At 52.5% G+C, this 23,085-nt stretch overlaps 1 protein-coding gene across 15 annotated transcripts in view; it reads left to right on the forward strand.

The window, feature by feature from the left end:
- The first annotated feature begins 223 nt into the window (after positions 1-223).
- The window catches only part of BCL11B (BCL11 transcription factor B), a 93,342-nt gene continuing 70,480 nt past the window's right edge, over positions 224-23,085 (forward strand). For 2 of the 15 annotated variants that reach the window (XM_082450727.1, XM_082450720.1), the window contains exons 1-2: positions 1,810-2,626; positions 15,829-16,197. In XM_082450727.1, coding sequence (XP_082306853.1) covers positions 2,569-2,626; positions 15,829-16,197 — 427 coding nt within the window. In that variant the 5' untranslated portion in view covers positions 1,810-2,568. The other 13 variants (XM_082450728.1, XM_082450721.1, XM_082450723.1 and 10 more) reach the window with 12 other exon arrangements.

Here is a 23,085-nt window from a genome sequence, read left to right on the forward strand (position 1 = left end):
GCGCTCTGTTAAGTTGTCGGTGCAGTCGCCCGACCCACGACCTTGGGGGCGAACGCCCCCACCCCCGTATCCTCCCCCGAGGAAAAGGCCCTGAGGGAGGCGGCGCGCCCGGAGGCGTCACGGCCCAGCCTTTCGCTCCGGTGAGGCCGCCAGGGCCCGGCCTGGGGGCGGGGTGGGGTGGGTGCAGCTGGGCTCGCCCGCGAAAGCCAGTCCCGAGCCAGGCCCGGACCCGCCCTCGCCGCCTCCCGGCCCAGACCCGAGAAGCCCTGGGAAGGGTGAGGGGGCCGGCCGCGTGGCGCGCCCAGCCGGGAGGGCAAGTCGCGAAATAGATGAAGTTGGCTGCGGCCTGGGGAGGGACGAGGAGGTTGGAGGTGGTGGGGGGGTGGAGGTCCACGCGGGCTGCGGCCTGGCCTTGTCCCCGGGCCACGGACAGGCGCCCACAACTCCTCTTGTCCTCGCCGGCTGCAGATCAAACGGCTGACAAGGCAGCTGTGTCCTTCCCAGTCTGACGGGCGATTTCCAGTCCTGCCCTGGGCGGAGGAGCCCTGGGGGAGGGGGGCGTTACTTCCAGGCTGCAGTAATTGTCAGGGGGTGGGAGGGAACTGGGGGACCTGAGGGGGTCACTCACACGAGTGGGTCCAGACATCCGGCCACACCTACTTCTGGGTCAGCAGGTACGAGAACCTCTCCCACGTGGAGCAGCCCTGCCCCTCACCCCCACGCTTCCCACAGATCTCGACGTTGGGGCCGGGGTGTCCGTGTACACCCCAAGGAGTTAATGGGATGAGGCGGAGGGAGCGCACAGATTCGGGTGAACATTCCTTCCGGAATGCGACTCAGGCAAGGTCTCACGTTTCCCCTCCCCCAAATGTGCTCTTCATTCTCTCCTCTTAGCATCTTTTATTTTGTCCGCTTCGCTCTCGCCGAGTTTGGAATATCAGGATTTATATGGAGACACTCTTTGGAAGTTTAACCCCGACCCCTCAATAAAACAAAAGTGAAAACAACCAAGCTACTTTTCGAGGGAGATGAAGCAATTGACCATCTGCCCCCAGTTCCCGTGTCGACCCCAACCCTCTTTCACAGCCATCCCCACGCCCCCCCCCCAAAGAGCTTTCGGATGAGTGGGTGGGGACTTGCGTTGATTCAACTTACTTCCACGCACAGCGCACTCCGCCCCCCGTCTCTCGGGGTCCAGCTCCCTGGAGGGGAGGAGGGATGGAGGATTTTCTTTTATTTAAAAATATCCTGCCCAGCGTCCTCCCTCCCCCCCCCCCCCCCCCACCGGGCGTTTTGCGCTGGCAGTGTACGGGGAGGAGAGGAGCGCACTAAAACGCTGCACGTGTGGCCGGCCTGGACTGCGGGTGTGCGCACGGGTGAATGTGTGTGTGAGTGTGTGTGTGTCCGCGCGCGCGCGCGAGTGTGTGTGTGTGTGTGTGTGCTTTCTTGTTCTCTTACAGGGTACAATGTTAAAAAGCCACCGCTAGTCGCCCCCACTGCTCCGACTCTCTGGGTCTTTTTGTCTCTAGTGCAGATTAAACGTCACGTCCGCACTTGAACTTGAATTTTATCCCATTGTACAGAGGCAGCCCCAGCCATAGAGAGACCGAGAGCTCCCAGAGAACCCGGACTCCGCCATCTTCACGTTGCAATCTATAGCTCCCAGTCCGCGCCCGCACCGACCCAGGCGCACTGGGCGAGCCGCCCCTCAGCCCAGCTCCCCTCGGGCCCGCGGCGCCAGGGGAGCGCTGGGGAGCGCTCGCGGGGACCCGGCAGCCTCTCCGGCCGGCGCCAGCCTGCCAGGTGAACTGGGAAGGAGCCGCTCCTGGAGTCCCCCCAGAGCCTCGGAAGGGTCAGTCTCCGAGAAAAAAACAGGCAGCCCGCAGAAAACCCAGAAACAACCGAACCGGGGCAGTTTTACATTGCTTTGGGTTTTTGGAGGGGGCGGGGTGAGGGGGTACGAGACAAGTCCCCAAGTTTTCTTTGCTTTTTTTTCTTTTCTTTTTCTTCTATTTTTTATTTGTTTGCATTTTTTTTTTTTTCCTTTTCCCCCTCCTGGTAGAAGTGCGCTTTCCACCTACCAGACCCTGAAAGAAAGTGTCAGGAGCCGGTGCAAAATCCGGTTTAAGTTCAAGAAGACATTTGCAAGTCCAGGAGGCCAAGCAGTTTGAAGAAGTGTAAGCAATTTTTTTTTCCTTGAAAAGAATATATTTTTGAAGAAACCAGCCAGTCCGCGGCAAGCAAGAGCAGATTTTTTTTTTTTTTTGCCTTTCTCCTATTTTAGATCGAGAGGTTTTTCTTTTTCCTTCTCTTTTTCTTTTTTTGCAAACAAAACAAAAAACAGCATAGAAGAAAGAGCAAAATAAAGAAGAAGAAGAGGAGGAAGAGAGGGCAAGAGGGGAAGGAAAAAAAAAAAACCAAAACACCAACCCGGGCAGAGGAGGAGGCGCGGCGGCGGCGGCGGCGGCAGCGGCGCGGCGCGGCGGCAGCGGCGGCGGCTCGGACCCCTCCCCCGGCTCCCCCCATCGGTGCAGCTCTCCGGGCGATGCCAGAATAGATGCCGGGGCAATGTCCCGCCGCAAACAGGGCAACCCGCAGCACTTGTCCCAGAGGGAGCTCATCACCCGTAAGTGTCTGCGGCGTGCGCGCGAGGGGCCGGAGGATGGGGCTCCGGGCGCCCGGGGCTGGGGACACCGAGCCAGGCGCAGCCGGGCCGGGCGCCGGGGAGGCCCGCGGGCTCGCAGAGGCAGCGGCGTCGGCCCAGAGCATGGTAGGGGGCGGGGGGCCTTGGGAAAGTTTCTTTGCAGCCCGGAGAGTCCGGGCTCTGCGCAGTCAGACGCGCCTCGGGCTCGGGGGCCTGCGGAGCGGGCTCCGGGCCGGGGAGGGGGCGCGCGGGCTGGAGGAGGTGTGTGTGTGCGCGCGGATCCCGGCTGGACGCTCGCCCCTCCGAGCGGCGTGTGTGGCGGCGGCGGCGCTGGTGGCGGGGTTTGGAGAGGAGGGGGAGGGGGCTGGGGGAGCGGAGGGGGAGGGGGGAGCCGGGAAGTGGGGAAAAGTTGGCTAGCGCGTGGGTCCGCGCTGACGGCGCGGGCGGAGGAGAGCGGGGCGCGCTCGGGCCTGGGGGAGATGCGAGGCGAGGGGCGGCCGCCGGCTCCGAGTCCCCCAGGCGCTGCACCCGGCCGGGCAGGGCGCCGGCCACGCCGGTCCTAGGATTCCGCAGCCGCCTTTCTCTCCCCTCCTCTTGCTATTTGCAAAAGAATCCAGCTGCGTGGCTGTTTGCCGGGCTCCTGCACCCCAACCCCCATTTCCCCACCTCCGTCCGTCTCCTGGGATGATCTTGTCTTCTTTCCCCCACTCCAAAAAATGGTGGGGGCGTCGGGGGCTGGTGAAAAATCCCCGCCACGGGGGAAAAAAAAAGCGTTGTTAGCTAGGAGTGGGAAGAGAGGGATGTGCTTGTAAAATAGTAGGGGGGGGGGAGGGAAGAAAGAAAAAAAGAAAAAAGGAAAGAGATCTATCAATCTCTCACCCATCTTCCTATCTCGGATCTTTCATCTCCCCTATCTAAATAAACAAGGCAGGTCGCAGTGGAAATCCACCGGCTGAAATCGTGTGGATTTCAAGCAAGTGGCGGGGCGGGCAAAGTCAGGCAGCGGGGCAGAGACGCAGCAGCTTCCAGCGCCCCAGTCGGGTTTGTTTAGCAAAGGGAAGAAGCGTGCGGGAGCGGGCCAGGTACGGGGTTTGCAGGGGAGCTCGCCCGGCTGCCTGCACGCTTGCACCCGGAAGGTCGGCTCGCAGCACTCCCCGCCCGCCGCAGCCCGCGGGGCCGCTGCTCCGCCGCGCGCAAACCTTTCCCCGCGGTCCTTTCTCTCGCGGTGCCTGGGTCGCCTTTGCTTTTTTTTTTTTTTTTTTGAAAACTGCAATAGAAATAAAACGTCCTCTGGGTGCCATCGAAACAGCGGGCAGGTTGTGTTCCTGCAATCCTTGGAGCACCTCGTCAGGCTGGGGCCGGGCTGCCGGCGCGGAGCTGGAGAGGGCTGCGCGCCCAGCCGCCGCCGAGGACTGGCTGCGGGGCGGCCGAGAGCCGAATATTTATGTTATATTTTAAAAAATTTAAATAAATAAATAAATATATAAAGGGGTTCTCCCCTCCCCTGAAAACCCAGCATAGGCGCCATCAGCTTGGAGCATTTGCTGCTGCCATCTCTCCTTTGTTACAGCAGATACATTAGTAAGAATTTGTGGATTTATTATTATTTTGGGGGGAAGGGAATAGATATTAAAGTGGGCTTGCTTTGGGAGAGGGATACCTTTCTGGAGGGAGGGAAGGGGACTTCTATTTTTCATCATTGTAACATCAAAGAAGACTCGCTGGTTGCATTTAAAACAAAATGTTTTGCAACCATATTTGAGCCTGGTTTGATCAAGGTCCTCATCGCCAGTTGACATTTCGTCCTTTACCAATCCTTTAGCAATCGCTTATTCTACCCCCCTCCCCCGTTTAGATGGTGGAGTGGCCGTTAGAATGTCTGTACTTGCAGACGCCTAATTTCTCCAGGAGGCAATTTGCCCCACAGAGCCTCTGTATAATTGCAAGGGTTGTTTTTGAGGAGGGGGAAGTTTGGGGAGGGGGGTCCGGGAAGGGGGAGTTGTCTGGGGTGCATTGCCAAGCTGGCAGCAGCGAAGGAGCCAGGAGTGTTTGCAGTTGTGTGTAAAGGGGGAAAGAAGCAGGTAGGTTCGCTTTGCTTTTGCTCTCTCCTCTCTGGTGTTCCTGGGACCTCAGGAGCGAGCCCTGGCCAGGAGGACTGGCGGCAGCTGGGCATGGGGGGCGAGGGGTGCCTAGTGCAACATCCTTCCATCCTTCATTTGTTTCACGGCTGTATCAGTCTTGCTCAGAGCAGTGCTGGGGGAAGCCGGCTGACACTGAAGCAGTGGCAGGGAAGGAGAGGTGGGGAGAAGGAGACCAGGGGCCAAAGGATATCCCACCTGCCTTTCTGGGGCGCACAGAGCCCAGGGCATATGCAGGGGTTTAAGCAGGGAGAGTGGTCCAACCAGTTTTCAGACAAGGCTATTTATTATCCAAAAGCAGCTGGCTTTTCTGTCTGTCCTATGTCACCCGGGAGGTGGGAGTGCAGGCAGGGGAAAGGCAAGAATTGGATGCAGTTTAGGCTGTAGGGCCTGTGCAAGTGTGCCTCTCCACAGTGATGCAGGAGTCGTGGGTCTCGGGTGCTCTGGAGCCCTGGCCAGCAAAATGGGTGCTGTCACAGCCCCGATCCGGGGTCCACATTTTAGGTTTTAAATGTGAAAGAAAACAGCCTAAAACGTGGTGCATCTTCAGTTGGGTGGCAGCCCGCCGGCCTCAGGTTCTTTAGAGATGATGCAACTTAGGATAACTGATGGTTTGAGAAACAGAAGAGCACACAAACAGCATCGATCATCTTGCAGGGGGGTTGGCAAGTGGGAGAAGGGCTCCATAATGAGCTAGTTAAATTTACAGACAGGGCCAGTGAGAAGAGGGGTGAGGTAGAAAAGAGAGAGTGGGAGACAGCTGGGGATGAAGACTTAGGCTTCTGGTTTGTTTCAAAATGTTTGACCCAGATGGATATGGCTTTTAAAACTGGAGGACAGACAGAGCTTTTAATAAAAACAAACACAAAACAACACAGTGACAGTAGAAAGGGACAGTGGAAAGGAGAGGATGAGAAGCAGTGACTGACCAGGCAGAGGGAAGGGCCGTGAGTCCGCTGGGCCAGGCCGGGTGAGTGGGGAGGCAAATGAACCCCAGGCCGTGCAGGAGCTCTGAGGCTTCCCGAAGGAAATAAGAAGGCCAGGGTAGATCACACAGCCCCAGCGAAGGTGATTTTTTTCAACAACCCACCAACAGGTTTCCTTGGAAGATTAGTAATTTTCCGTATGAATTCACGATTTTGCAGAACAACTAGAGACCCAAGATTTGACGCGGAAGTTAGGCTGTGTTAATTCCATGCTTGCCTTTTAAATTAGGTTTTGCTGTGGCTGTGTGTTTTGAAGGCCGCTGTGCTTACAATTATCTTAACTCCCCAGGGTAGAGTATATCTCCAGGTGTCCACATATCTTTCAAAATTGGGCCTCTGATAAATTTCATAAGACCTGGGTCCCTCTTTTTATTTGGTAGTTGGTGGGGGGAGTGAAGTTTGTCTCCCTTCTGCACAGAAGGGAACCCCATATCATTAGAAGTGTGATACAAGTCAGCTGTTCTGATTCTAAGGGAGAATAGAAATGTGTTCATCCAAGGTGTTATGCCAGGCGGATTTTATTCATTTGTAATTCACACCTGAGAGAAAATAGCCATGAGCATATTTTAACAACCCATAATATTTTTAAAGGGTAGTGTTTCCCTCCCTGCAAATTATGTACGGGGGCATATTTCCTTTTTTTTTGAGGGTGGGAGGTGGCTCTCTGTCTGTGCTTTGGCCTTGGCGATTTTTGTCTGGCCTTCAAAATATTTCGTAACAGAAAAAAGAGTCATTTCTCAAGTGCTGGAGTGAATGCAGTTGCTTTGGTGAAGGCGGCCTTAGGAACATGGAGGGAGGCTGAGTCAGATGGCGGGGTGTGATGCTTTGCTGGCCACTGTGCAGGGCTAGATGGGTCTTATTGACCAAAGGGAAGGCCGATTTTGGGTGCACTGGACAGTAATTAGCATCTGTCTCAGGAGAGATGGAAGCACGCAAAGCCATCGATCAGTTTCCCACTGTAGAGGGCACCGGTTTCTAGCGCCTTATCAGAATCGAGCTCTTGGCACTGTCTTTGGGCTTAGAACACGGCTTGCACCCGCCTTCTCTTTTTCCTTTTCATCTCCTTTCTCCGATCGCTTTGCATTCTCTGTTGCTTGTTGTGATAAAATACTTTCCAAAATAAACTTTCAGTTGAATTGGCTTTTAAGTTGATGGCAAGGCTGCAACGCCCAGCGGCGTCTGGCGCTTCTTGGCAGCTAGGGGGAGCTCGGTGCCCGTGTCATGCGTGGAGCCGTCGCTGCGAGGGGCCGGGACCCGGGTTCCATCACCGCGAAAGCAGTTTACGTTGCTGCAAAATGTCCTAAGCGTGAAGTTGTAATATTGATTTTCCTGCAGAGAGTCGAGCAGGACAAAATGAGAATATAAGTTTGAGAAATCTATTTTCAAGCCATCGGCATTGATTTACAAGCCCTCATTAGGCAGATGGGGGCAATTTTCTTTTCTTTTTAATTTTTTTTTAAAAAAACCAGTTACAATTGTTAGCTTTGAACGGGCGTGTTTCCTCCGGTTAGTCTGTGGTCTTGACTTTCTGAATTGCATTAGGTCGTTGAGGCATGCCTGATGGGGTGAGGGGGTCTGGGAAGAGTGAACCTCGTTTTGTCCATTCCTGTGTTGCATGTCACAGACCTGGGGATCTGCCACTGCTCTGGGGAGTCATGCGTCTAAAACAGCTTGATGAGTGGAAATCCTTTCAGCTCAGATTTTATAACACTTGGATTCTCAATTCCATTTATTAGGTAATGTTCCCACTGTACTAAAGGAAATAGCACCATTCCCCAAAGAGATAAAATGCCAACTCAAATAATGTGTAAAACTTTGTTTGGAAGCAGTATGTGCTTGCTAGACCCAGCGTTGCTAATACCTTTCACCCCAAACGGTGCCCTTAATGGATGGCTTTTAATGAGGCGATTTCTCCCCTAACCGTGTAATTTCGTGCTGGGGAATATGTGTGCTTTTGATCACGGAATTTGTGGATCTATAATGTCTTCTTCTCCAAGTTCAAGAAATCTGCAGACAGCACAGTTAACCCAGAGTCTTCTGCTTGGGTTCAGTATATGGGCAGAAGAGGTTACGTGGCGACAGGAAAGGAGTGCTTTATTCTAACCTGAAAGATAAATAAATTAGGTCAGACAAAAGCCTAGCGCTGTCATCAGCCAGAGCAAGAGCCTTCACTCTCCAGTACAGAGGGCCAGCAATTTATCTGATGATTTCTCTACTTCATTTAATGTTTGAATCGAGCCTGCTGTAAGCATATTGTGGCAGCGAGCTCGTTTGACAACTCAGAGATGAGGCTTCACTGTCACCTCGAAGACTTGGGCTGGGGCAGTTGCCTCTGGCCTGCAGAAAACCGTTCAAAAAATTCATTTCAGAAATCCCCAATCCTTTGCCTTGGAACTTGGGGGAGTTTCACAAGCTGTAACTAAACATAGACTACAGATACCACAATGTGTGAAGAGAAATATTATACGGGGGAGGGTAAAGATGGGGTCCTTGACCTTTGGGGACTATCTCCTGCATCTCTTATGGCTTAAGGAAGGACCTTCTGGCTGTCCAGTTAGGTCCTACCTTTAGCTGAAACTCTCCAGGGACTTTGGACTAAGTTTAATGCTGTTGTCACATCTGGGAGGACAGGGGAAAGTAAATGCTCCTTGGGAACCATGCCCATGGTCAAGTTGTTGATGTCGGCCAAGCTTCTGCAGGTGGTGTTAGCTGTGGGCCCACTGGTGTATTTTTTTCATGAGGAGAGGGCACATCAGAAGACCAGGGATGAATGTCTGTGTCACCCGGCTGCTCTGAGCGTGGCTTTGTCACTTCCCAGCTCTCTTTATTTACTCACACGATTGGGCCTGGGGGCCTGTGTGTCCTGTTCCCCACCCCCTGCTCCCCATCCCACAAATCTTCCTTCCTTCCCAGAGAGCCAAACCTCAGTGAGATCTACCCGAGCTGTCGTCCCCTCCCCAAGAAAAGCCGTTTGTTGACTGCCTCCCTGGAGCAGTAGTTTTCCCCAGGCGTGTATAAAAAGTGCCGAGAGCAGGCTATTTGGAGACACATGAAAGCAGAGGGACGCACTTCGTGTGTCTTCTGCACGAGCCTGCGAGCGGGGTGAGGGGAACGGCATCGTTTTTACTGGCAAAAGTGACACCAGATCGCGCTTTGATTAATGGTGCTACATTCACGGGGACTCTCGTCCGGCATTTTGACATATGCAAGTCTTTTGTGTAGTTGCTGAAATTCAAGAAATTCATTCTTTATTTCTTTTTCCGAGGCAGCTGATAATCTGCTTGGGTGTTGAATCAGCCAGCCTGAGCTCTGGTACTATAATGAAATCCCAGACCACACAAAATTAGGTAACTTCAAAGTAAAAAAAAAAAAAAAAAATCCTCTGTTTTACACAACTTTTTTATGACCCCCTTCAACTGAACTGCTGAAATGCAAATACACTTGAGAATGTTCTAACAACTTCTGTGCTAAAACAACACACAAAAATGACTCAAGAAAGGTGAATGCCAATGCTACTGTGATGAACGTGTACCTCAGAAATGGATGCCCTGCTAAGAATTAAAGAAGGGTTGGAGGATCATGTTTAAATTTCTACCTTGGAAACGAGATGCTGAAAGCAGCTTCCACTCTTGCTGTTTTGCTGTCAGCCTCAGAGAATCTCCTCCAGTTAAGGGCTTGTAGTTCAGCGTCCTGTATGGACGGTCCTTCTTTTCTTCTGTTTAGCACCTTTGAAAAAGCACAGCGTTAAATAAAACAAATCTCTTCGTTGGGCCCCCAAGAATGCTTTTATATCGCATCGTTGTGAGCTCTGTCGTGTCTCTGAAGATTTAAGGCGTTTGCAATGTTATGGAATCTTCTGAATGTGTTTAGAAGTATTTCTGTACCTTTCCTTTTTTTTTTTTTTTTTCTTTAAAGAACTATTTTATTTCTTAAAACATAGGTCACTCCATTCTTTGGTATCATGGACTTGACTTTTTTCTTAGTAACCTTTTAGTAGTGGACGGGCTCTGTGAACACACCTGAACGCTGCTTTCCTGAATGGGCTCTTTTTCCTGCTTTTGACTGTGTGAGACCCGGCCTCCGGAGCTCAGTTTTGGGGGATCTGGAGAGGTGGATGCAGTGGGGGAGGGGGGAGAGGTTGGACTGAGCCCATGGAGCAGGTTAGGGTGTGTTTCAGCGAGCTGATTTTAACATGCTCAGGTGTTCTGAAACCAGGCAGGGCGCATGGAGGACAATGTGTGTATGTATATGGGGGTACTCCTTACACCCTCAGAACCGCCCACCTGGAGTCTGCTTCCTGCACCCCAAACCTCTCCTGGGATCAGGAATCCCCGCCTTCCTGAAATGCAGGCCAAGCCCCGGCCTTCCCCATGATGGGCCCAGTCAGCCAGACCCTGGGTCATTTTCACGGGAAGGGAAATCCACGTTACAGATAAGCTTGTGCCCTGGCATCCTTCTCTCTGCCCCGATGTCAGAAATCTTGAACATTTCATTCTGAGGCGTGTGCTGTGTCTGGCATGGAGCAGACGGGGCCTTGTGGGGTGGTGGCCGGCCCTGGTGTGTGCCCGTCCCCGCAGCTGATTTGAGGGCGCTGGGGAGGCGGCCTTTGAGGGTCTCAAGGAGGCTCGGGGTCTGGGTGACACCTGGAACAGGCTGGAGTCCTCAGCCCTTCTCCCTGGAGGGCAGGTGGTCCGGGAAGAGAGAGCTCATCTCTCGGTGGAACCTGTCTCCGACCCGCCTGGCTGCACCCTCCCCGGGTCCTTGCTTGGAGGCGGGAGTTTGGTGGGCAGACGGGGGGGCAGGGACCCGGCTGCGTCCTGACCCTCCGTGGCCCCTCGAGGAACGTCCTCGGAACACGTGCCTGGCTCGGCTGAGGCTCCCCGCTTATCTGCGACTCCTCTGCCGGGCACTGCGCGATTCCCTCTGTGCGGAGAACTTCATAAATGTCTTGTCGAGCCTTTAAGCGTCATCTAGTCATAGATTATTTTCTCCACCAAGAATTGATTCCTTCTCTCTCCCATCCACCCCTCCCCCCGCCACACACGGTTGTTATTTTCTCTTGGAGCCAATAAATTAAACATTGATGGAAGCTCAGAAAGTGTCGCGCTCCGTCGAGTGCGCGTTTTAGTGGCGTTTAGGTGTCGCCTGGGGTCTCGGCCCCTCCCTGAATGTTCGCGGGCAGGAGAGTGAAAAGATCCTTTTGCAGATTACTGGTGAGCACGGGCTGGCTGGCAAAGGCTCCGTCTTCGTAGGAAGCAGGTGTAACGTCTCCAGTCAGAGGCAGGGCTCCGGCAGGCGGATGGATGCTCAACATTTCTTGTAAACACTCGTGCAAATAGGATGGCGGCTGTGACGTTGGTGGCACAAGATTTTGAGAGCCTGGCACCCCTCCTCCCCACATCCTTCCCCTATCCACCCCCCCGCCCCCCCATCACTGAATCGATAATTCTATGTAGGCTTCTCCTGGTCTGTGGCTTAGCCATTAAAGATAGCGATTTGGATTTGAATCAGTGCAGGGGTAAGGGGACACGGGCCTGTGCGCTCTGTGTGCAGCAGGGCACACACGCTGTGCTCTGGGGACAGCAGGAGGCCGGCCCCTTGGCTGGAATTCCCCGAAGGGCAGGTGCAGGGGCAGTTGTTAGAGGAGACCCAGGGTGGGCGGGGCCCTTGGAGCCCAGCGTGTGTGTAGGGCAGTCCCTGACCAGGTAAGGCCCGCTAAGCCTTTGCAGCTGCTGGGGGCCTGTGGGCTGCTTGGCCGGGCCGGTGTTAATGATGTCTTTCCATCTGTCCTCTGCCCAAATTCCTTCCCAGCCAAGCATGGGGGAGCGAGTCTTAGGACCAAGTGCTTCCCCATCCACTTAACAACAACGTCCATTATTATCTGGGAACCCTGATTTCATTGCTTCTGAATGCATTTATCAGCTGGGAGGAGGCCTCGCCTTGTGAATTAAATGTGGTTTTGTTGTAAAGGAAAATTACAACAAATGTGTAAGTGTGTGTGTGTAAATACACGTTTGTCCATGTGCTTTCGGACGTCACATTTCAGAACCCACCCCAATCGGATACCTGATGTTTCGACGGGTTGTCTGCTGCATTCATTCATTTTTCCTCCTAATGAGTCAAACATTTTAGCGATCCCTCTACTTTATTCAGCTCGTACTAGTGAGGGCAGCAGTGTTTTCCAGGGCTGCCTGACACTCGGGGAGCTTTGCATGAAAGCAGAAATCCTCTCAGGGGAAAAGACCTCATCTTTGCCTTCTTTTTTTGAAGAAGTTTGCCGGACAGGGCAGCCTGAGGGGCTGGTTTTGTAGGGTCTGGGAATTTGAAAGGCTGTTTCGTTTGTATGTGGCTTTTCACTTTCCTGGTGCTTTCTCGTCTCAGGGTGCCTGTCCCAGCAGAGGCCTGGTTCTCTGAGGCTGTGTGGGCTCCATCCAGGTGCCCACAGGTCAGAGGAAGGAAGGTTCTGGGGTGGGGGCCAGGCCCGTCTCACTTTGCCCTCCTCTGAGCTTGGGCAAGTGGTTCTTTCTCCTTTTATTTCTTCTGTGAGGGACAGGGTTCTAAGAAGGGACACACACACAGACACACACACGCACACACATGCACCCCACACGCCCAGCTCGGTATCCGCCTGCCAGCGGAAGTGAAACCACAGCCCGTCTTTGGGGGTGTCTCCAAAGGCCTTGAACATGAGATTCAGCAAGCTGTCTTGGTCCACCTGCTCTGGCCTAGAAATTTGACAGTTTTGGGGTTCGGGGTGACGTCGCTGCCTTCCTGGGAAGTGCCTCCTGCAGAGTCAAAGCCCAGAGCTCCACGTGCCAGGGGCTGGGCAGAGGGAACCCCATTCTTGGAGTTGGGTGAAAACCCCTGTCATCCTAAGGAGTTTTACTTTCAGCACTGCAAGTGGCGGGGGTGGGGAGGGGATTTTTTTTGTGTTTCTTTTTCTCCTGCACGCCCTTGGAGGAGGCAGTGAGCTGGACCCGGGGTCTGGAGACCCAAGTTCAGAGCCGTCTGCGGGATGGGACGCCAGCAGCGCCTGGCTGCTCAGGCTGGTTGGCTGGAGGGAGAAATTAGACCTGCAGCCCAGTGAACGGCTTCGGATATTTTCAAACTCAATTACTGGGGCTCACAAGGGCTTGCTGCATGAGGAAAGTGAAAAGGCAGAGGCCGCCAAATAAAGGAAAGAATACCAGATGTTACCAAAACAACAAAACCAAAAAAAAAGGAGAAAAAGGAAAAAGTACTGGTACAGAGTCCTTAGCAAAAGATGGAGGGGTGAGGGAGGGATACTTATGAACAGGTGACCTTTGCTTATTTTAAAATTAGTCTGTGTTTCTTTTAAAGGAGAAAAGAAATTTGAAATTATGTAGCTTAAAACCTCCCAACAGAGAGGAGATATTCATGCTTCTTCCCAAAACTCCCACCGGGAGTACGGATGGACGGACTCGGCTGAAAAAGTTAATGAAAAGCAAAACCAAGCAAAACCAAAACAAGGAAACCAAAGATGAAATTAGACGGCAGAAAACACCTCCCCGTCCTCAGAAAGGATGATCAAGCTGGGATTTGGATGGATGAGCTCTGGTCTTTGTTTATTTTTTATCAAATGCCCTTATGGATGCAGCCGGCTGCCAGGCCCGCTCAGGAGGGCCCGGGTACCTCCGCAGAACTCACCCCTGTTTCATTTGAATTCTCAATTTCATTTTGTCCTTTTTTTTGCATTTTAGCGCATTTCCTTTGTGCCTCTCTCTCTCTCTCTTTTTAACAAAACAATATTTTGACATCCTCCCCCCCATTTATTAGAGTTCCTTCTCTAGAAATGGCCTACGATACATCCTTATATTTCTAAAGAACTGTTTTCACAGCCCTCTCCTTTGGCTCTGAAATTATGTATATGTAATTGGTAATTAAAGGTGCGAGCTTTTCAATATAAACAGTATTGCTCAATGTTAGATCATTAAAGGGAAAAGAGGCACCGAATAATTACCTTTTACATTCTGGCAAACCGTTCACAGGAACCTGGAACCCAGCCCCCCCTAGAACCACTGTTCGGCGTGAGGGTTGTGATTACATTTTAACCATAGCAAAGCGTCTTTTCATAAAATAAATTGGTAAATTAATTATGTAGCATTGTCTTCCAACTCTTTTTAAAATAAACTCCGATTTCTTTTTGAAGTGTAATTAATGGTTTCTGGGGCTGCCTTTGTGCACACTGTTTCTCTTACCTTATAGGTTCTTTTTGTTAGAGGTATGCAGACGAGAGATTTCGGATTTCCTCATCTGCGGGGTGTTTTTGTGCGGCCACATTTCCAGTGCGTTTCTACGTGTAATTCATCGAGGGTTCTGTCTGCTTTTCTATAAGCACAGGCGGGATCTCACATTGTCACTTCCCTTCTCAGCAATACCTGTGCACTGACCCGTGCATGCCTAGTTCATACATGTTACATGTGCCGTCTATTCGGTCTTACACATGGACTCTCACAGGCCCTGAAGAAGCTTGTGTTCAGAAAATACAGAACAGTGATTTATATGTAGGATGGAAGATGCCACAGAATTTTTTCCTTAAATTATCTGTTCTTTGGCTCTGGCCCGTCAATAACTTCACTGCCACGGAATGTGTTTTCCCCCATTCCATTTCTTCCCTCTGTTCTTCTGTGGTTTTCATTATCCTTTCCTAAATACCATACAACTTAAAATGTACCTGCCTCCTCGGGTTTCAGACCTCTGGCTGCCCTCTTGCTTCTCTGAAGACCCTGCCGCTTGTGCTATCTACATGACGACTGACATTTGCTCTCGAAAAATTCCACCCCGAATTTGCTCAGACCCCGAGGAAGGATGCAACCTCACCGTCCGCTTCCCTTATTTATGACAGTTTCGGCTGCCGTGTCTCCCAGTTTTCCCTGAGGGGGTTGCTGCTTTTTGAGGCATTTATTAGCTTCAAAATATTTGGGTCCCGTGCCCCCTACAAAAAAGAATGAAAGGAGATATATCGGCTGCTAAAGAAATATGAAAATGTACAGCCCGTTGAAAGTGTGGTTTGTCATCTGCCAAGAAATGCTTTTGTAGTCTGAAGAATTATTTTTTTTTTCTTTTCTTTTTTCTGGGAGTGACAATAAAACCAACAAACAAAAAAGGACAGTGGGGAGTTGGTGAGTGTCGGGAAATCTACAAAGCAATGGAAGGCTGACCAGGAGCAGAGAGTTTGGCAGGAAAGCCGGCTCCCTCTTTCAGCCAGCCAACTCGCAGCGTCTCTTCCCTGCATTTTTTTTTTTTTTCTTTCAATATTTCTTTTTGAACCAACGCTCACTTGTTGCTTTCTGAGCCCGTGGGTTCCTTTCTCTCGTAAGGACTGGCCCTGGGACGCCCGTCTGGGTTTCTGTTTTCTTGTCTGGTGTGCAGCCAGGTCTCAGGTAGAGGAATGCAAGCAGGACTCTTATGAATGGGGAGGACGTGAATGAAAGGTGGGAGGGAAGGGAGGGGGCAGCTTGAGCCTAAGCAGGGAGAGACAGCTCTGGCTCACGGTTCTCAGCCTTGGCCGCCCATCGGAATCACCTGGGAATCTTACAAAATACAAAAACAACAACACAGCCTGATGTTTGGCTCTCAGTGTAATTGGTCTGGGGTGCAGCCTGGGTGTTGGGGGTTTTCAAAGCTCCCAGGTGATTCTTAGATGTTGCAAAGCTTGAGAGACGCCCAGTCTCTGGTGAAACCAAGATGTGTGTGGATGTGCGGGTGGTCATGTGTGTGTCCCTATGCTGAGTTGGGGGTGGGGGGGAAACTGGCAGGAAATAAACTAGAAAGCAGTAAGATCAGTACCACTTAAGCAACAACCTCTGGGAGCTGCAGCGCTGCTCCCGGAGCCTCAGTTTGCCCATCTGTTGCACGCAGGATGGTGGACCCCCTGCCTCCAGGAGTTGTGGGGAGGACGTGGTGACGTCTAGCATCCTGCAGCGGAGGGGCCTGCCTCTTGGTGGGGAAGGGTTGGAATGAGCGATGGGTGCCTGTGATTGCCTAAGCCCATCTTGTCTTCTCTGCCCCCCCCCTCCCTTCTCCTTTCTCTCTCCAGCAGAGCCTGAGCATGTGGAGGCCACCATCCTCGAGGAAGATGAGGGTCTGGAGATAGAGGAGCCCAGCAGCCTGGGGCTGATGGTGGGTGGCCCCGACCCTGACCTGCTCACCTGTGGACAGTGTCAGATGAACTTCCCCCTGGGGGACATCCTGGTTTTTATAGAGCACAAGAAGAAGCAGTGTGGCGGCAGCCTGGGTGGCTGCTATGACAAAGGCCTGGACAAGGGCAGCCCGCCGCCCTCCTCACGCTCTGAGCTCAGGAAAGTGTCCGAGCCGGTGGAGATCGGGATCCAGGTCACCCCCGACGAAGATGACCACCTGCTCTCACCCACGAAAGGCATCTGCCCCAAGCAGGAGAACATTGCAGGTATGGAACGTTGCACTTGTCTGGCCGCTGCCGAAGCCACCTCTCGGGTCCCAGGCCTGCCCTCGCCCCTCGCTCTGCGGGAGGCTCGCCCCCTGTCTGAGGGTGCTGGTGCTGGGAGGGCCCGGGGGCTACCAGGATGGGGCCACAGATGGGCTCGCCCTTGCCGAGGGGCCACCGTCCAGTGACCCTCAGGAGGAGACGGGCCTGGAGCTCCGAGAGGCCCAGTGGGCTGATGATGGCTGCTTTGCTTTTGGCAACAGGCTCCATTGTGGGGCCTGATCCGTGGGTGGCCAGGAGGACAAGACGGAAGGCTAGCTGGCCCTCCCTTTGCAGGTGTTCTTGGCTTAGTCTCTGGTTTTGGAACCAGATAGTCTTGGGTGGAATTCGTTCTTCACAACTTGGACAAGTCAGTTTCCCCATCTGTGCAGTGGAGCGAATGAGACCCATCTCGTCGGGGTGGTCGTGAGGCTTAATGAGATGTTGCATGTGGGCAGGGCCCTCATTTCTCCTCTGCTCTCTGGCCTCAGTTTCCCATCTGTCAAAAGAGGCCCCTTCTGATGTTGCCTGATCCTAGGCGTAGGTCTGGGGAGGGGCCTGTGAGAAGTTGCTGGAGCATGTGCCCCTTGGGGGAGGTTGGCCGTACCTTCTGGCATGCCCACTTGGCCGGTCACCTGGACAGCTGGCTTTTAGCACCTGAAGAACAGGTGTAGAGGCTTGCGTCCTCTGGCAGGTCTGCTTACCACAGGGAGTTTGCATCAAGTCCTCTCCAGGTCAAGGTGATGGCGCACCAGAGCCTCTTCCAGGGAGCCCGTGCTCCGTGCAGCCCAGAGTGTTTGCTTCCGGTTCGTACTTCTGAGCTCAGGGCCCTGGTTGGCCTGTGTTTCCTAGAAACAGCAGTCTGTCCTGCAGCAAGACGCTATCAGAGTTCGTGCAGGTGAGGGTTTAGACCCTGCCGATAGACTTTGGACTACCTTCAGGGTCAGAGCCTCAGTTTCTCCACGTGTCACCAGGAGGGACAATCCCGGCAGGCCTGGTGTGCGGGTTAAAGGAGCAGAGGCTCCACAAATGCTTTGCTAGTGGAACTTTTCTCCTGGGGGTCCCTTCTGGTGTGGCAGCGCACAAGCAGGTGCCTGGCTGGGAAGTTTGTGTATCCATCTCCACCGTGTCTTGGTCCAAAACGGACTGGAGGGACTGAGGCTTTGGGTGGTCCTTGCGGGGTGAGCCTGATGGAAGTGGGACACTCTGCTCCCACGGGTGAGATGGAGGGGCATGCCCAGGAACCCCCCATCACCCAGCAGGCAGTCAGGGTGACGCAGCAAGCCCAGCTGATCTGTGGCAGCCATCTGGCAGCTCTGTGACCTTGGGCCTCCCTTTGCCCATCTGTACAGTGGGATTAATGAACTCTCTCTCCTGTGAAGAGACTGCGGTGGTGTGCAGATTCCTGCAGGCACCGGCTGGGCCCTGGGGGACCCCGTCTAACCAGACTGGCCTGTGCGGCTGGCCTTCTTGTGGGTGTCCTAGCACGAAGTCTCCCACACTCTTAAGTTGCCAAGGGCATTGAGAAAAGTGTCTGACATGTTCAGGCCAAAGTCCTGTAAACCCTGGTTTCTCAGAGCACCGTGTAGATCTGAGTGATCCTTCCTTCCTTAGGGCCGGAGCCATGATCCACAAAGGTGTTGGGCCCCTTTTGTCTGTGTTTCTTTTCTTTGTCTGACGCTAGAGGGATAGTTTTCACCAGTGGTATAAACACCTGGCATCAGTGCACACAGACCTTTCAGGGTGGCTTCTGCCGATGAGACGGTCCCCTATTCATGTTTCAATGGAAGGGCTTTCTTCCTGCTTTCGCCAGAACCCATCCGAATCCTTATTTCACATTGAAGGTATTTTCCAATGAGAGGCGGCAGATCCTTGTGGGTAGGTTTGTTTAAGAAAGCGGCTAAATATGATTTCATAAAAGGCAAAGTTAATCTCCGAGGCAGCTTTGTCCTCACCCCACTGTCTCCCCTGTCCCCCGCCATCCCCCCCTTTTTTGGGTTGTAATACTGCAGTGGCCTACAGTATTTTTCTTCTGTGTGTGACGAAAGATATTCTTGGCCCTTTCTGTTCAGCAACAGGACGAATGGATTTCTTCATTCTTGAAGAAATATGTAAAATAATCCCTTAGAAGTCTAAAGAGATATGTTTGTTCAAAGCATTTAAAATGTTATTTTAATCGAAAGCACAAGACAGTCTCCATGCTGTGTCAGCTGAAGACGACCATTCCATTTTAACAGCCTGTCATGCTCTTTCCTCCCCAGTTTCCCTTTTTGCTTTTTCCCCTCCCTACTTTGGCACCAACTTTTCTTTTCTTTTTTTTAATAAAAAGGAAAGATTAAAGAACAAAACTGCAGTAGCTCAAATGTATAGTCATTTAATATGGTGGGAGTATTAATTATTTTAACTTAATTGAATTCTGAGGACTGCAGTAGTTGCATTTTTGTAGACAAGCCCTGTTTATTATTTCTCTGTGTAGATTAACAGTAAAGGAAACACAGATAACTTTCAGTTATTTATTGTAAAATAAATGTGTCAATTCATGTGTAAAGCAAGCTGCTCAAAGATAATTGAGTCTTTATATTTTAAGAGGGGCACTAGGAATCACAGGCGCTTCTCCACCCGGGCTTCCGGAAATCCACACAGCTGCTGCCCCAGCCGCGGGCACCGCTGGCCTCGCCCAGGCCTCTCCTGTGCCTGCTCCCCGGCCGTGGCAGGGGGATGCTCTGGCCAGTCCGTGCTCCGCCGTTGTCCCCAGAGCTGGCCCCGGTCGGTAGCTGGTCGGGGCGGGGAGTGCTGATCCTTGGGACGCCGCCTCTGGCTTGGCTGTCTGAGGCGAGGTGCCCAGGTGGTCGTGAGGGTCCCGCTTTTCCTGGAGCCCGCAGTCTGAGTGTGGTCCAGACGGGCCGGTCCCAACTCTCCTTCTGCCAGGTGCTTCTAGAGGCAGGGCTCCAGAGGTGGATGGGCAGGGCTGGCCTGTAAATATGTGGGATCCCTTCCACCGTTAAGGGCATCCCCAGGGCGAGAACTGTGTTGGGATTCTGTAGGTCATTACACCAGGGTTGGACCCTTTCTTTGAGATGGTATTCTGGAGACGGGTATAAAAGAAATAGCTAACTCTTCCTTTTTAATTTATTTTTGAATGATAGAGAAGTAGGAGAGTAGAAGGAGGACGTTTCTGAAGCCTTGTCTCCTGGAGGATATTTATTCATTCATTCATTCATTCATTCAACCAACAACTGAGCACCTACTGCCGTTCCCCCACCCCGGCCATCCCCACCTGAGAGAGCATCCAGGGGGTGGGAGCATGTGGGAGGATGGCCATCTGGGCCGCTGCTCTGTCCTGCTTGGGGGACACGGCCTGGGAGCAGCCCTGCCCTTGATGTGTGCGGTCGAGGTCCGGGGCGCTGCTCCTTGACCATGAGCTGTGGGTGGAGGAGGTCCCTGGAGCTTGTGTCCAAGGCGCATCTGCAGACAGAGGGCTGGCATTGGTCAGAGGTAAGGCCTTTGGCTGGAGATCTGACTCAGGGGCAGGCATCTGATACATGTCTGCCTGTATAGGAGTTCTTTACGTTTCTCAAGATCCCTTCATGCTGCATTCTCCCTGCCTCTGTGGAGGGTTCTGATGGAGCTGGGGGACCCATCCATCAAGGGGAGCACGAGTAGTAAAGCCTGGGAGGGGAGAGGAGTGGGGTGTAGGCTTTGCAAAGTGCATGAGTCTCTGAGCTGTTATCTGGGATGGGCATCCTGAGAAGGGGTGAGGAGAAGCGGGGGATAGGGGTGTCTGGGTTTGCGGCCTACACTGGAGAGCCCAAGTCTGCGCCCCACCCTGCTGCTTGCCGGCCCCTCGCATTGTGACTTGGCCTTCAGAGCTGCAGCTTCCTCGTCCGGGAACCTACCGAACAACAGTCATGACGTTTAAATGACACGTGCCTGGTGCACGGTGCACGTACTGCAGTCACGAGCACCCTCCGCCTTCCCTTACGGATGCTCTGCTCCCTCCCTGGCTCCGTCACCTCCTGGTGTCAGTGACCGTAGGTCTCCTTGGGATCGGGGAGAAATTTCCATGGGGTTCTGAGGATGCCATCGTCAGAAACAACCTCAGGACAACCCTCACATGTCCCGTCCGGTGTGTCACCCCTCCTTCCCCTGTCTTCAGTCACATTACTGTCATATGGTGACAGCTCTGAGGGCGGGTCGCCCTGGGGGTGGGGTCCGGGGGGTTGACGGGGCACAGGCTCTGCTGCCAGTCGGCCGGGGTGGGATTTACGGACCCACCCAGGCAAGTCGCTTTACTTTTCTGGGCCTCAGTTTCCTTGTCTGCACTTACTTTTTTGGCATCATGCTCAGAATTCAATGAGGTGAGGGTGTTAAGTGCCCACCTAGCACAGGGTCTGGCCTTGGGTAGACCACTGAGAAGTGGAAGCATCTAGAAATCTTTTAAAAGAGCGTGGACCCTGCCTGGTGGCATGAGGTGCTTGCTTTTCTAAGTCAGAATCTTGAAAACTTACTTTGGAGATCTCTCTCAGCCATTCTCTCCAGATTCCTCCTTAGAATTCCTATTTTATAGCCCCTGATCACAGGTATTTCATTTTTGCCTGTTATCACCCCTTCCGTAACCAGAAGAAGCTATCACGGAAGGAATGAGCTATCAGCTGTCAGAAATAGGTTTGCCTTTTGCCATTTTTTTTTTTCTCCTCCTCCCAAACCCCGAATGTCAGATTTCTGGAGAAATGCAGGAGACAGGCAGTGGGTGACAGGAGGTGGCAGGTCCCCCTGGGCTGGAGGTGGCGGGCAGGTCCTTGCTGTGATGGCTCCACCCGCTCTGTATGTCTCTGTTGGGAACCCGGGAAGGGCCAGGGTGTGTCTGCGGGTAGGGGGTGGGGTTCACGTAGCAGGCAGGGCACAGACCAGGGCTTTGGTTTGGGATCCCAGTGACAAAATGCGTTGCAGAAAAGGGCTTCTGCTCAGCTGGAGGATTTACATGCTGCTCTGAGAATGTTCGTATCAGACTGTAAAAAATAAATAAGTGTGAAAAAAAGAATATTAGCTTGGCCAGTGGGAGAAACTAAATAACTTGCTTGTGCTGGAAACTGGAGATAAACCCCACTTGCAGGTTGTCTTAAAAAACTTGCATTTGATATATTTAGAGTTGTTATTTTCCCTTCAAATTAAGATTAGTTAAATCCATGTGTGTTGTGGCATGGATTATCTTTTTTTATTATTAAATCGTGACAGCTAATTACTAGTTCTGTCTGCACCAAGGAGTCATGGAGTGTTCTGTCTGAGGGACAGGGCCCTGGGCTCTGGCTGGGGTGCTGGGCATTGCAGGGCTGACCTCAGAGCTTGGGCAGGGCCTGTGGGTGGTGGGGAAGAGGGGGCCAACTTGGTCACCCACACCGTGCCAGGTGCTTTTCTTGGGTTTTCTCACCTTGAAATAGATGTCAGTCTTGAAACAGATACCATTAACCCCACTCTGAAATATAGATATTTCTAATCCCACTTTGAGCTGGGGCTCAGAGAGGTTAAGGGACTTTCCCGAGGTCACACAGCAAAGTGGAATCAGATTCAGGTCTGCCTGGCTTCCTCGGATAGCACAGGGTGTGGAGGCCTTTAGGGAGAAGAGGTATTCTAATTCTGCCTGGCTGGTGGAGCCATTGGTGGCAGGCACTATCTCTAGACCCCATTCAAGGTGGTCTTTGAAGACTGTCCCGGGTATGACACTTGGAGATACTGCCAGGAGGCCTCAGGCCCCCAAAACCCTTGATGCACAGTCCCAGGCATCCTCATACAGTTGCCCATACTTCCTGGTGAAGGTGGCAGAAAAGCAAGCAATAAAATGTGAATTCAGATGGACCAGGGCTGGAATTTGCGTTTTGCCAGTGGCTTGTATGACCTACAGCCATATGTTCACTTCTCCAAATCTCTGTTTGCTGTACAATGGAGATAATCTTCCTTACCATTCAGGCTTGTTATAAGGTTTGGTTTAGACAGTGTATGCATATAGTAGGTCCCTGTGGATTCTTAACTGTTAATAATAGAGCCGCCAGTGGGGTGCATGGGGCTTCTGGCCTCCTGGCCTGAGCTGGAAGGATCTCTTTGCTGATTCCCCATTCTTGCCTACTACGAGACTTGTCTGAGCTTGTGTAACTGGTTGCCGGCAGGGCTGAGTCCAGACCCCGTTTATCTTGAATAGGGACAGGTGACCTTTGGCCACACCAGGCTGCCCAGCCCTGTGGCTTGAGGCAAGCCATTTCCCCTCACGAGTCCTGGTTTCCTCACCTGTAAACGGGGGTGAGTGGTCCCTGTCCTGCTGGCCTCCCAGGGAGGCAGGACATGGCAGGTACCTTGGTAAACTGTCCAAACCATGGCAAAGAGTGTCAGCAGCTACGCAATGTGACTGTAGCACTGAGTCGTAGTTGGAAGTTGTATTGAATTAAGAAGACACGAAATACCAGTCAGCTAAAGGGTCATTTTTTTCTCCCCTTTTTAGGTCTTGGACCTTATTATCTGTGATTTATATAGGTGGATCCCTGCTTCCAGCAGTAGGGCAGGAAGGGGGAAGGAAAGTCAAGGAAGAGAGTGAGAGAAAAAGGCACTGGGCTCCCAAGCGGAGAACCTAACCAGCATTCAGCCTCAATTATTATTATTATTATTAGGGTTTTTATTTGACAGTAAATAGTTAGTAGTTGACTTAAGTTTTTTATTAGGCATTTGACAGCTTCCCCCCCCCCCCTAATTTTCCTGCCTGACTAATGCATAACCAGCAACTGTAGAATCTCTTCGGAGTGGGCTCTACGTCAGTAAGTTATATAAATAAGGCAGCCGGGCTGTCACCCCCTGTGCCCTTGGATT

The sequence above is a fragment of the Balaenoptera physalus genome (genome assembly GCF_965194825.1).
Source record: "Balaenoptera physalus genome assembly, chromosome: 2".
Classification (NCBI taxonomy): Eukaryota; Metazoa; Chordata; class Mammalia; order Artiodactyla; family Balaenopteridae; genus Balaenoptera; species Balaenoptera physalus.